This window comes from Chenopodium quinoa, unplaced genomic scaffold (genome assembly GCF_001683475.1).
Source record: "Chenopodium quinoa cultivar QQ74 unplaced genomic scaffold, ASM168347v1, whole genome shotgun sequence".
Classification (NCBI taxonomy): domain Eukaryota; kingdom Viridiplantae; phylum Streptophyta; class Magnoliopsida; order Caryophyllales; family Amaranthaceae; genus Chenopodium; species Chenopodium quinoa.
The window spans coordinates 2,576,882-2,590,496 of NW_018743050.1; the positions used below are offsets into that span (position 1 = coordinate 2,576,882).

The following is a 13,615-nucleotide window of genomic DNA, read 5'->3' on the forward strand; positions in this document are numbered from 1 at the left end:
TTTAGGGTCGCCGATGATTGGAGGTGGTGGTGTTATTGGTTGGTTAGTGGAATGGTGGTTGTTAATTTTTTTAAAATTGTTTTTTCGGTGGGGTTGTTGCCTTGTTGGGTTTCGGTGGCCGGTGGGGACGGGTTGGGTAAGGAAGGAGGGTGGGGCTGGGTTTTCTAAATTATTTTTGTTTTTTAATAATTAAAAAGATAATTGACCTATTAATAGCTGACACGTGGCATATAACTTATAAAAATCGGTCATCAACATGTAATGAATCTCTAGATGAAGGTGGGGTATAAAGGTTGAATTTTTGTGATATTAACCAAAGGTTGGATTTTAAGAGAAGAACGAGCAAAGGTTGGATTTTTAATTTTCATTTTTTCTAAACCGAATATTTTTCGACATGTAAATCGATGAAAATGTTGAATCGAGCTGCAATTTACAATTAATAAGATTTTTGGGCTGTAATTTGCATTTTTTCTTTTTAGTTGACACGTTTCTTTAGTCACGTTTGCAAGTTACGGAGGTAGTATATATATAAAACTCTATTTTTTTTTTTTTTTTTTTTTTTTTTTTTTTTTTTTTTTTTTGGCAAACCAACTCAATAATCAATTAGTCAATTCCATTGGACAACCTTGTCGAATAATCACCGGTAGACAGTCCGGCGGAGTAGTACTTTTCAGCCGCCAGCCCCCAGGTGAGTTCATCCTCTTTCGGCAACATCCAACTTCTCTATCACTCAATCAATCAATCCAATTCCCCTTTAACTGCAACAAACTTTTTCTCTCCTCTCTAACTTCCAATTTTTATTTCTGGGTATTTCTCTAACTTCATCTTCTATATAATTCAATTTTAATTTTGGCTCTCAAAGTGCATTCAATTGATAAAAAAGTTTACTTTTTATTAAATTTTACTCCTTATTTTGGTATTATCTGATTAATTTGATTGTAGACTGAAATTAATAGCTCCAACGTCATGATTTGTAGTATTTTTGATGGTTACTGTTAAAATCTGGGATTCTTCTTTTTAAGCTTCATATGTGGTAAATAGCAGAACTAGTTGCGTTTAGTTATTGTGGCGGTTGCTGATAAATTTCGGATTATCTTTTAAAGATGTAAATTTTGCAATTCTAGCTTTTATGGGTATGTTTATAAATTACCAAATTTTCCAAACATTTTTGTTACAGCTGAACTTACAGTGTATTGATTGTAAGTTACAATACAAGTAATTTTTGTGTGAGACGGTTGTATTACAGATTTACAGTAAGGCAGATGATGTTTATAATATTATTTATTTTAATAATCCTGGCAGAAAAACTGGTAGTTCCAAAATTGTATGACATTGAAATGTGGTTTGAACTTTGCTTGTAGCTCATTAACAAAGAAGTGGCTTTCTAGTTCTCATTTCTATCGAAAAAAGAATTTTGATTTAGACCCCAGTGATGAAGCTTTTCATAATGTACGTATTTCCGAAGTACTCCAATTCTTTACTGTTTAAGTAGTTCTCACGTAAAGCTTGACCATTAAACGGGGATTAGCAGGATCACAGTATGATGTAAACCCTTCACGTCTCAATCTGCCTTTCGAGTTTTAGGTATTGAGCATCGCTGTATGGTGTAATACTTCCTGTCCTCCACCCTATGCTTGACATGTAGATAGGTTTGTTCTTGCTAGCTCTGTTACTCCAACTCTTCAATTTAAATTTTTGATACATATATCTGACCCTGCAAATGGATTCAGGTATTTGGATAACAAAGGGGGCCTGGGTAAATTGGCCATTTTCTGATTTTCAAACAGTCTGAATCTCCCCTAGCTCATCTTTGGTAAGGGGGGCTTCAACTTTCCAAAATAGACGATGAAAAGAAAGAGATCAGATAAAAGTTATTAAAAAATCGTTGCTAAATTTATATATTCGGCAAATTAGCTAACTTTGGCATATTTTTTTACATTTGAGACAAGGGTAATAATAAAAAATAGTTTCTGATGAACTATATAGAGTATAGACGCTTTGCTTGTATAGTCAAATCTCAAATTTATATGTTATGTGGGTACAAATGGCTTTTTGAACCTTTTAAGTGCTACTTTATTGGTTATGAAGCATAGCTCATTCCATGAGTGCAAGCAGTCTTCAATCAATCAATCAAAGCTTTAATCCTATAAGTGCAAGTAGTTTCATTCTATCAAAATTTAATGGTTCCCTATTTTCTACTTACTTATTATGGTCTATTGTCACAGGCCTCACTGCAAAAAATTAACTGCAAGCTATTGGATTTTGGAATAGATGCAAGTATGGAGTCTGACAGGTAATTAGGTTATTGTTATGATTAGTTTGTCTGAATTTTATTTGCAATGACTTCCCTCTTCAGTTTTCATGAAGGAGGTGTATAATTTTGATTATAAGCTAGATGTATATGTCATGCTTTTATATATCTATAAAGGTGGTCCATAGCATATTTCAGGAGAAATGCTTGACTATGCCTTCATCCATGCCATGTTACAAAAATGGATATACTCATATACTATGAATTCTATTGAGCATTTGTTTGCTCTTCTATGGAGTATTTTGCGAATGTAGGAGTAGTTATCTAGATCCAAAAGAGATTTTCTTGTTTCTTTTTATACTAGAAGTGTTTGGGACTAAGAATTCTGGTTTTATACTAGAACTGTTTGGGACTAAGAATTCTGGATAGAAGGCCATGTTCAATCAAGAGGAAGGATGTGGATATGATATTTTGATTTGTGTATTGCATATATGCAATTAGATATAATGTTAAAGTTCTTAGAGTTCACCAACATGAAGCTTCTCCAGACAATCTTTAAGGACCTATGCATTTTCTACTGGGATTTGATTTTATGTTATTCAGTACCTGAGGAGGTGTCAACTTGAACATGTCAAATTTGGAGAATTATTTGTGAGATATAACTACTACCTACGTTTCGTGTTAGTTGCAACTTTGGAGAATTATTTGTGAGATATAAAATATTCCAAAGTTGCAATAAAACGAAACAGAGGTAGTATAAATTTACTTTCCATTCCGTATATTTCAGTTTAATCATCTAATGTCATTCACTCTTTTTCCAAAATTTCATTTCTGAAACATAGCTTTTTTTTTTTTTTTTTTTGAAAGACTGAAACATAGCTTATTAATTCAACTGATTCAAGTGAAAAGTAGTACAACCAAGTGTATTTTAGTGTTGTGCTTGTAATTTTTACCAATCATTATGTAAAGTTTGCTTATGCTTGCAGTAGGGTTGGCAGGCCCACCTGTAGCTGTCCGATTTGTCTCCATGCAAATTAGATATGTTGAAAAAGTAGGAGTCCAATAAATCATATGGATTAAATTAGGATATGGATTTTCAAATTACATATGGGTGACATTGCATCACTTATATTATTAGCCCAAAGGACACGCATATCCAGATAACATATGCTTGTATTATAGAGCTACTGATTTTTTTTTTTTTTTACCAACACTATAGGATATCTATGCCAGGGCTTGGAAACAACTGTGTTGTCTTCTGTTATGAAATGCATATATTGTAGTTGATCTGTGTTTCAGCAGAGACCTGATAAATATTTTTTTATGATATATGGAGTACTTTATTTAGCTTTATGGCTGTATGATCCAATCACGTTGTAAATCATTGCCAAAAGCATTGGAAGAAGTAATAAAGTATCGGAATATCTATTAGATAATCTGTATACTCAGTTCTATCATTGGCTACGTATATGGATGTATTTATTAACAATTATATGGGAGTGGGTACTGGTGATTTTCAAATAGATGCCTATAGACATGGCTGTACCTGATTCAAATCTGATTTGTTGCCATTCATACTAGAGCTTGACATGTCAAAAACTGTAGTTAACTAATTGAGTAGAGCTACTATGACAGGTTTCTAACTTAGAATAGCTGATTAGCTTCTTACACTATCTTGATGTGCTATTGCAGGTTGAATCTGCCAGACACATCAGTTGTTACAATAGACTTACTGGGAAATCAATTGCAATTTTCTCAGGTACATTGCCTTTTCCTGTCTAGTTTTATAGGCACGCTCCTTCTACCCGCCTAGGAATCTAACTCTCCGAACATTAATTCTTCTTTTTTGGGGCTCTATGGCTTCACTTTTGTTGGCTCAACAAAAAAAATATTGTCATTGACATTACTACTTTTTCGGAAAGTGATGGGTTTTATGATGTGGATATCATTCTGCAAAACTTATTTCAGAGTACTTGGTTGTTCCATTTTACTCCACAAATCAAGAAATGTAAATGAATTTAATAGGATTATTTTTCTTGTTGATTTGTGCATTAAATGTGCGGAGATAATAAATATTTAAGAGTGTTAGGAAACTCAAATCGAAATTTACCAGAACAAAAGTGAGATAATTACTATGAAAAGGAGAAGTGGAGCTGTAGAACACCCTCATGCAGCCTGTGTAGAGCATATGTAGTTGTTGCAGTTGTGGTTCACACTGCAGTTGTTTGACTTGTTTCTAAAAAATGCTTTCCTCAAACTCATTTGAATACATGTTTTCAGGTAATGCTTGTAGAAGAATTTGCATTGGTTTGCCGATGAAGCTTTCTTTTTGGGGTTTGAGCTTGAGCTTTGATTAAAAACACAGCCATTGGCATTAAGAAATTAACCTATCCATATAACTGTAAATTTCTAACACAGAATTTCCTTAGATTTTTATTGTGAATTTTAGAGAAGTATTTATTGGGAGATAGCATTACAAATTTCCGCTATGCAGAGCTTAAGGGAGTTTTTTTTTGGCTGCTTGGATGAGTTGAAATTTATTTTTCGAAAATTTTATTGATTTGGTAATTTAATTTATAAACTTCTACAGATTTTAGCCTTTAATCATTCTGTATAAATTTGTCCACCCTTACCCAAGAAATTATACTACATATATCCACTTTCCTGTTTTCTCCTGTCCTTGATAACTCTTGGTAGAACCTTTTTTTTCTCCTTTGCTGTGACAGGATCCAAATTCCAAGCATTTGGGAACTACAGTATGGGATGCATCAATGGTATTTGCCAAGTATCTGGTATATTTCTTTTCCTAGGCTTATATATATCTTAAAAGTTTGATGCAATCTCTGGAATTATTGGGTTTGTTGTCATCGTTGTTGAGACATATTATTATCTTGCGCTATAAAGTTAGACTGCATAACATAACCACATAGTAAGTTAGAACATTTTTATTATCTTCTTTGTTTGATGGGCTAATATGTAAGGTTAGGTGAGAATGTGAGTTTAGTATGCTGTAAATGCAATTGTTGTATTTTGGTTTCAATTATAACTGTAATATTTTACTTTGAATTTTGCTTTTTTTTTTTTTTTTTTTTTTTTTTTTTTGGGGGTGGGGGGAGGTGATTTAAGTTGACTGTATCTTGCCACGGACCCATGGATGTCGTCAACTGTGCAACAGTATGCTGATTTGCTGAATTTTGTCCATTCTTAAATCTGTCTAGAAATTAACATGGTATAGCAACTTATGACTTGTGTTTATGCTAGGCTTTCACATATATTGATGATTTGTGAGATGCATTCTGTTTGTATCAATTTTTTCAAGGAAAAGAATGGCAGATTAGGATGATTATACTTGGCTTGTCCTTATACATGTTTGACTTTCACACCTAATAAGAACTTGTGAGTATTAGGTATAAACTCTATGCTTTGCCCATGCCATTGGACTATTAAATTTCTTATATCTTAGGCATTTAGTGTACTAGTAAATTTTTTGAGATGTTTCCTATTGATGATTCACTCACTTTTTCAGGAAAGGAATAGCAGAAAAGGGAGATTTTGTCCATCTAAACTCAAAGGAAAGCGAGTTATTGAACTTGGAGCAGGTTGTGGAGTAGCTGGCTTTGGTATGTTATACCTGCTCCTTAGATGTCTGTCTTCAGCATAAGTTGGAAACCAATGTAGTATAACATTTTCAGAGAATAATGGGTCCATCCCAACGTCTTCATTATCTAGAAATTTGATAATGTATCTATTCTTTTTCATCCCTTTAAATTTCTTTTTGGGCAACCAGGGATGGCTATGTTAGGATGTGAAGTGGTCACAACTGATCAGAAAGAAGTTCTGCCTCTGCTACAGCGAAATGTTGAACGTAATACTTCATGGATCATGCAGGCAAATGCCAATGCAGGTAGTAAAGAGCAATATGATATATGCTCTAAATTTTCACTTCTGCAGTGATATAATATTGGATTTTTTTAAAACCTATTTCTTCTTTATATTTCCTCTACCCTTCACTCTTTGTTGGCATCAATGTTCTGTATTATTTTGTATCTAACTTGTGCAAGAGTTGCACTGCAGATTCATTCGGCTCTATCAAGGTTGCGGAATTGGATTGGGGTAATAAGGATCATATACAAGCTGTGGATCCTCCATATGATTTTGTGATCGGCACTGATGTGGTATGTATCTTTTCATATATATTATCCCTTTCAAGGCATCAAGGTATATAAGCTTATGACCAAAAGTAACTGCGGTGGGACATGGTAAAATTAAAACTTGTTGGAGTGCAAAAGTCCAAAAAAAATAATAGAAAGGTTTTTAGGTGTTAATCCAAACTTTCTGTCAGTTTTGGAAGACTTATGTGAACTGATAATACAGTCTATACAGATTACCCAGCCACTCTACGTTGTTCATGAAACAAGGCATGTGCATGGTAATTACATTCTTCTTTACATGGTATATCTAGTTGGCCTTTTGTTCTTCTATTTTGATAAATAAAAGGTGACTGTTGGGCAGATTAGGGCCTTCTTTTTTATTTTTATTTCTATAGCTTGTCTGTTTGCATATCTGCAAAATAATATTCTGGAGGACTATGGTATAGGACTAGCAACAAATAACAATGTGGTATAGATAAATTTTTGCAAGCAATGGTTCTGATGTGTGTGGATATCAGGTTTATGCTGAACATCTCCTTGATCCACTGCTGCAAACGATACATGCTTTGTCAGGACCACGCACGACCATTGTGGTAAAGATGTTAAAAAAAAACTCTATATTTAGTATTACTGTAGCAATTGTTTCAGTTCAAGTATAAGTTAGCAGTTTAAATTTTTACTGGACAGTTGGGTTATGAGATACGTTCTACAAGTGTCCACGAACAAATGCTTCAATTGTGGAAGAGCAACTTTGATGTCAAAACTGTTCCAAGAACCAAGGTACATCACTTTATTTATCCAAAACCAATCACTGTTGACCTAATATCTTGCTTCATGAGGCCCTTTCCTGCATGGCAAGGACTAAGGTTGGGTTTAATGTACATAGATAACGTTACCCTCACATTTTAACATAGGTTTTTGTTACCTTGTCCTTGCAAGTTGCAGTTGTCGAACAAATTGTTATCGTTACTCCCTTGATTGGGAAGGCTAGCAAGAAGCCTACTACCTCACTACATTTAGGAAGGATCATTAAAACATTTGATTTTATCCCATCTAATAAATTGTTTGAGAATTTGGCTTTCAGTAAACGTATTTGAACTTTTGAACGAAATGATATTTACTACCTTCGAAGATGTACATATGCTCCGTATTAAATTTCAAGATCATCAAGTTAAGCACAAGATTAATAAAACTGTAATTGTTTTTTTTAACAGCCTTTTCTTCAAAGTATGCTTTCGTTGAATAGTCTTTACATAGATGCCCAACTCTGAAACTCTTTTGTGGTTGCAGATGGACAGAAAGTATCAGCATCCGAGTATTCAGCTTTATTTAATGGAACCAAAAAATTCTGCTGGAATTACGTTGGCAGTAGATCAAGAGAAAAATCAAGCATCCGAATCTGTAGAGAGAGAAAGTAACCAGAGTGAAGGAAAGACTAACGGGGTGGATGAAGTTGAGGGTGAGAAAAACGATAGAGGTTGCTCGGATTCCACAGGAGAGTCAAGCCGAGATCTTACTGACTGGGAAGTGCGAAGATGTGGTGCCACCCGGATTCTTCGTGATGTTAAAATCAACTAAAAAGTTACCATGACTTGCTGTCTTTTACTGTTGGTATGTGCTTCCATCATTACATCATCACAGAATTAAGATATTGCTGTGGTATTCCTCTCTCTTTGATATCCACAACCCCAACATTGGAACATAATGCAGTTACTTATTGCTGTCTGTCTGTTAAGCAAAGTACTGGAAATATATGTCATTCAGAAAATTTAGTACTTTAGTTATCAGCAATAGAGGAATAGAGGTCACCTTTTTTTTTTTTTTTTCTTCTTTTTCAAGGTTAGAGATTATTTATGTAAGACCCTTGATCTATGATATAACCAATTTAAATTGAGCAACGAATAAAAAGTCTCTTATTGCTTAATTATTTATCATGATGTTTTATTTCTTTGCTTGAACTAGACCTTTACCAAACTCATTTTGGATAATTAAAAGTTTCGTACACTCCATATCATACAATTTCCAGCTTCGATTATAGTACTGCAGGCGACACCCTATATATGTTGTAAGAATTGAATGTTATTATCGTAATTTCGTTGATCACAAGTGATGATAGTAAACACCTGTTGCCCTAAATATGTTGTAAGAGTTGAATGTTAATGTATTTTAATTATTGTAATTTCGTTGATCACAAGTGATGATAGTAAACACCTGTTGCCCTAAATATGTTGTAAGAGTTGAATGTTAATGTATTTAATTATTGTAATTTCGTTGATCACAAGTTATGATAGTAAACACCATTTATATATTGTCATAGCAGCATTAACATTGCATAAAGCATCATAAATACACCAGGTCAGGAAGAAGCAAAGCGTGTACCCAGAAGCTTGCTTGTAGACCTCAAAAACTCAAACCAATTCACTCTCTTGTCCTTTGTCTAAGCATCCACAGCGCCATCTGGGAAGTAATGGAATTTCAGAGGGTGAGTCATGTGAGAATCGTACTTCACAAGGCTGTGCGCCACCTCATGAACGTCGTTATTAAAGGATTCCCTTGACGACAAATTTATGTATCATGCCGCACATTATGAGTTTTCTCAACCTTTTAACTGAATGAAATGGAATTGCAGAAAAACAGCAGAACATGGCAATTGTAATAGTAAGAATTTCAGAACTAGTTACATAATGTAGTAAAAACACAGCATTTGCATTAATAATAAAATCTCTGAATCACAAATTCCAACAGTGTACATCGAGCAAACTGTTCATTTCTGTAATCATTTCAAACATACAACAATACTCGCTTCAGAAAGAGTATTCCACTTTCCACAGGTGATTGAATCATTGATATACAAATGGTACAAACATATGCACTATGGATGTTTAGGATAAACACATCGAGATTAATACACTTTCTTTTGCCACTCAGAAGAATAAATGAGGCAAAGCTTGATTTAAACTTTCGATCTTGTATCATTGAACTTTTTACTCCGAGATTAATGTTGAAGTACAATCAAGGACCGTAATAAAGCAGAGGAAAAAAAGGTGGAATGCATCCCACCGGATTCCCACAGTATGATATGCTCCCATAGTAAGGCTTACCTAAATTTGAGATCTGAGAGACATCTTTCTGTATGGTATAGAATAGAGAGTATCTTTAAACTTGCTCAATAAATCGTTTCCATTTGATGGCAGCCTTTTGGTTGTATGACTTGTATCAGATATGCTTGTTAGGGTTAAATAAGGATCCATATGAACCCCAACAAAGGAAATAAGAGGGTCTCCACGAGCTTTCTCAATCACCAACCTCAAGTACTGAGATTCCACTCTCGGAAATTGTAAGAGTCTTTTGTATCCAATGGTAGTCCCATCCAAAATTCTCTTCCATTGCCCCTTGTCTTTCATAATATCAATGTAAAAATATGTGATCCTTTGCCCTAGTTGAATTGGTTCTTGAAGTTGCAAGACATTGAAAGCGACTATATCCTTCAAGTCTAAATACAATATCCAATGAGCTTGGTTCTTTTCTGGGGCCCAATATGTATAAATATTCTCTTCAAGAACATGGGAGGCACCAAAGCGAGAATCACTATCTCCTCGTGTACTACTGGCAAACACAATGGCATGCCTAGCCAGGTTATTGGAAAAAATAGAGCTCCGAAGCTCAGCGAATTCTTGAAGTACTTGTATATCTTCATCAGATATAAGACCAGAGGAGTTTGGGGGAACATTTAGCAGTAAAAGACAATTTCTGCCTACTGATTTGTAGTAGATGTCAAGTAGAGACAGTGCAGATTTTGGTGATTCAGATGCATGCCAAAACCAACCAGGTCTGATGGAGACATCACATTCAGCAGGTACCCAATCATGCCCTCGTGGGTCTCCTTCCCGTGAATACCTTTTAGGTTCAATAAGTATAATGGGTAGGTTAGCTTGAGCTGCAATGAATAATGTCAAAAATGCAACGCCTTTCCCACGGAAGAATGCAATTTAGCTTTTAATACTATTGCACTTTAAAATTATATCCTACATAGTGACAAAAGGATTGCATTTAGTCAATGATTGGTCTCATCTAAGCAACTATTTTTCTGTACCAAAGAAGCAAAAAAATCAATATAAGATGTAGTTGAAGTTTGAATCTTATATGATATCAATGGTTTTCACTCTTCAGACTTTTTTAGATAACCAAAAACTAGGTCAACAGCTGGAATTTACCCCTCCCTCTTCCATAAGACGACACACGGGCTTTTATCAATAGACGCATGTTTATGTATCTCTGTAAATCTGTAATGTATATATGTACATGGTGAATTATGTTGTTGCTTTCTTTCATTTTCAGACAGTGAAATACAAAGTAATTCTCCTAGGAATATGAAAATGTGTGCAGTAGGTGTAGACTGTGTAAACCCTGAATCAAAGTGGTCAGAACTAAATTAAACTTAACTTTACTCATTCTGAGGTAATAAGAACAGGGTCTAAGTTAACTTACTGGGGATCAGTTCCACCAATTTTTGCAGCGCTCCTATTGAAAGAAGACCAGCAAGTTGATCCAGCAACACCAGCTTCATCTCCAACCCACCGAACATCAGGTCCAGCATCAGAAAAGATTACGGCTTTGGGTTGCAGTTGATGAATTAGATCAAACCAGATGTCAAAGAAATATTCCATATCCTTCTCCCCCTCTCCCTTGGCACCATCCAACCATACCTCCTTGATCTCCCCATATCTGTTTCATCAAGAAGTTAGCTTCATTTAACAACACCAGAAATTACTTAGGAGTTATGATCGTTAGCTTCATTTAACAACACCAGAAATTACTTAGGAGTTATGATCCAGAAAGGGGTAAAAACATGCTTTTATCTAAAAAGTTTCAGAGTGTTTAGTGCTAGATAATCAGCCGTCACACCAGAGGTTTTAATTTCAAAGGTAGTGTTACATCCTAATTCATGCAGCTGGGCACAATGGGAGATATACGAAACAATGTAAATTTCCAATAGGAACCAAGGATTAAAAGTCTCAAGCCAATGAACAAATTACTATGAAGTTTCTTTTATGACTTATGAATATAGTGTTGATTGGACAATTGAGCATAATAAAACTTCTAAGCACAATGCAGATTGATAGATGGACAATTGTTCAATCAACACACTAGTAAAGAAAAAGATTAAAATCCATAGGCAGCATATTACCACAGCAACACAAAAGATTAATTTTACCTTACCCATTACACTATATGTTCGTTAGCTTCGATATCAAGGGAGATTGAAAATTCATTACAGATTGCTACAACTCGAAAATTGCATATTCTATTAGATTATCTTTGAAGAGAAGATACTGTTCATTATTTTTGCCAGTTGCAAATATTGCTTTAAGCATTAACCAAACATGATAAAGCAAGGTGCAGTTTGATTGCACTATTTAAGCCATGACAAAGAAGATACAAAATAAGCCTAGTACATACTTCTGCACCAAGAACAATGGCACCAACACGGCAACACCACCAACACCACCTGGCACCAAGAACAATGGCAAACCACTACCACTTCCACTACCACTACCACCACCAACACCACAACAATAACAACAACAACAATCACAACAACAGCCACAACAACAACAATAGCCACAATAACAACAACAACAACCACCACAACCACAGCGACCACCACAACAACAACCACGACCACGATCACGATCATGACCACGACCATGACCACGATCACGATCACGACCACGACCATGACCACGACCACGACCACGACCACGACCACGACCATGACCATGATCACGACCATGCCCACGACCACAACAACAATAAAACTGAAGAAAGCAACAGCAGCAGCAGCAGCAGCAGCAACAACAACAACAACAAAACTGAAGAAAACAACAACAACAAAACTGAAGAAAATAACAACAAAACTGAAGAAAACAACGACAGCAGCAGCAGCAGCAACAACAGCAACAAAACTCAAGAAAAAAACAACATGCATACTCTATAATGTGTTTCTATAATATAGGTTCTGATTAGCTGTATATCTAAGTTAATCATTACTGTAAACTGTAATATATAATTTCAATAAATTGCAAAAACAAGAAATTGTATAGTTAATTACCTAGTTAGCAATTCAGTCATTTGTCCCAAATAAAACTCATTATACTCCAAAGTATTCCCATAACAACTTTCATGGCGATCCCAAGGAGAGAGATACAACCCCAATTGAATCCCACTCTCTTTTGCAGCAACAACCAAATCACCCACTACATCGCCATTCCCACCTCGCCAATTACTCGATTTCAAAGAATAATCAGTGTAATCAGACGGCCAAAGGCAGAACCCATCATGGTGTTTCGCCGTCAAAATCACCCTCTTAAACCCGGCAGATTTAACGACGGCAACCCACTGTTTAGCGTCGAAATTGGAGGGAAAGAAGATAGATGGGTCGGATTTACCGTCGCCCCATTCGGAGTCGGTGAAAGTGTTGGTGCCAAAGTGGAGGAAGATTGCCATTTCTGAGAGCTGCCATGAAAGCTGCTGGGAGGTGGGGATGGGGAGGAGGGGTAATGGTGGAGGAGGAAGGTAGAGGAGAGAGAAAGAAGAAGGGAGAGAGAAGATGAAGAAGAGTGTTAATGGTGAAATGGGTTGGAATTTGAACTGAGCTTTGAGCTTTTTATTGGGTTTATCCATGGCGGAAACCCAGAATGATGACTGATGAGGGAGAATTGAACCAGTAAATCAACGGAGACTTTGAAGTTTTTGTGTGTTTGACTACTGTGTATTTTTTAAAAAAATTTCTTTTTAAATTGCTAAGAAAAGTAAAAGACAAAAAACTTAGGATTTTTTTTTTACATTTACCAAAAAAAAAATTCACAAAAAGTATTTTTTACCTTTGAAACTTTCATTTTAACACACCAAAAAAAAAAAAAAAAAAAAATCTCAAAGTTGTTTTTTTATCATCTACCGTCGAGAAAACCATTAAATCTAACGGTTTAAAAAAAATCTTCATATTTCGTGCGCAAAACATGTTCTTCGTAGGTTTAGAGGGACATTTTGATCTTTTGGGTGTGACTTGAGGTCAGATGATCGAAAATGCCTCATTTTGCATGTTTCATGCAAATCAAGATACTTTTAAACACTCAAAACAAGTCATTTTCAATCATTTTTTGTCAATTATGACCACAAATTGATTTCAAAGGACTAAAATGCCCCCTAAAAC

General features: G+C 35.2%; 2 protein-coding genes across 4 annotated transcripts; one reads left to right on the forward strand and one right to left on the reverse strand.

Moving 5' to 3' along the window:
* Positions 1–554: 554 nt before the first annotated feature.
* On the forward strand, positions 555–8,326 carry LOC110730915 (protein-lysine methyltransferase METTL21D-like). Of its 3 annotated transcripts, none has more exons than XM_021910744.1 (10): positions 555–688; positions 2,226–2,293; positions 3,944–4,010; positions 4,978–5,043; positions 5,778–5,871; positions 6,039–6,155; positions 6,326–6,426; positions 6,921–6,995; positions 7,090–7,182; positions 7,693–8,326. In XM_021910744.1, the coding sequence occupies exons 2-10, from the start codon at positions 2,280–2,282 to the stop codon at positions 7,978–7,980; spliced, it is 915 nt and encodes a 304-aa protein (XP_021766436.1). In that variant the 5' UTR covers positions 555–688; positions 2,226–2,279; the 3' UTR covers positions 7,981–8,326. The 3 variants fall into 3 exon arrangements, with proteins under 3 accessions (XP_021766436.1, XP_021766437.1, XP_021766438.1); XM_021910745.1 differs by lacking the exon at positions 555–688 and adding an exon at positions 693–807; XM_021910746.1 differs by lacking the exons at positions 555–688; positions 2,226–2,293 and adding an exon at positions 4,532–4,652.
* Positions 8,327–9,089: 763 nt separating this feature from the next.
* LOC110730917 (alpha-L-fucosidase 1-like) lies at positions 9,090–13,414 on the reverse strand. Its single transcript, XM_021910747.1, has 3 exons — positions 12,515–13,414; positions 10,891–11,127; positions 9,090–10,299 (listed from the first exon to the last, which is right to left on the reverse strand). The coding sequence occupies exons 1-3, from the start codon at positions 13,084–13,086 to the stop codon at positions 9,504–9,506; spliced, it is 1,605 nt and encodes a 534-aa protein (XP_021766439.1). The 5' UTR covers positions 13,087–13,414; the 3' UTR covers positions 9,090–9,503.
* Between the last annotated feature and the right edge of the window lie 201 nt (positions 13,415–13,615).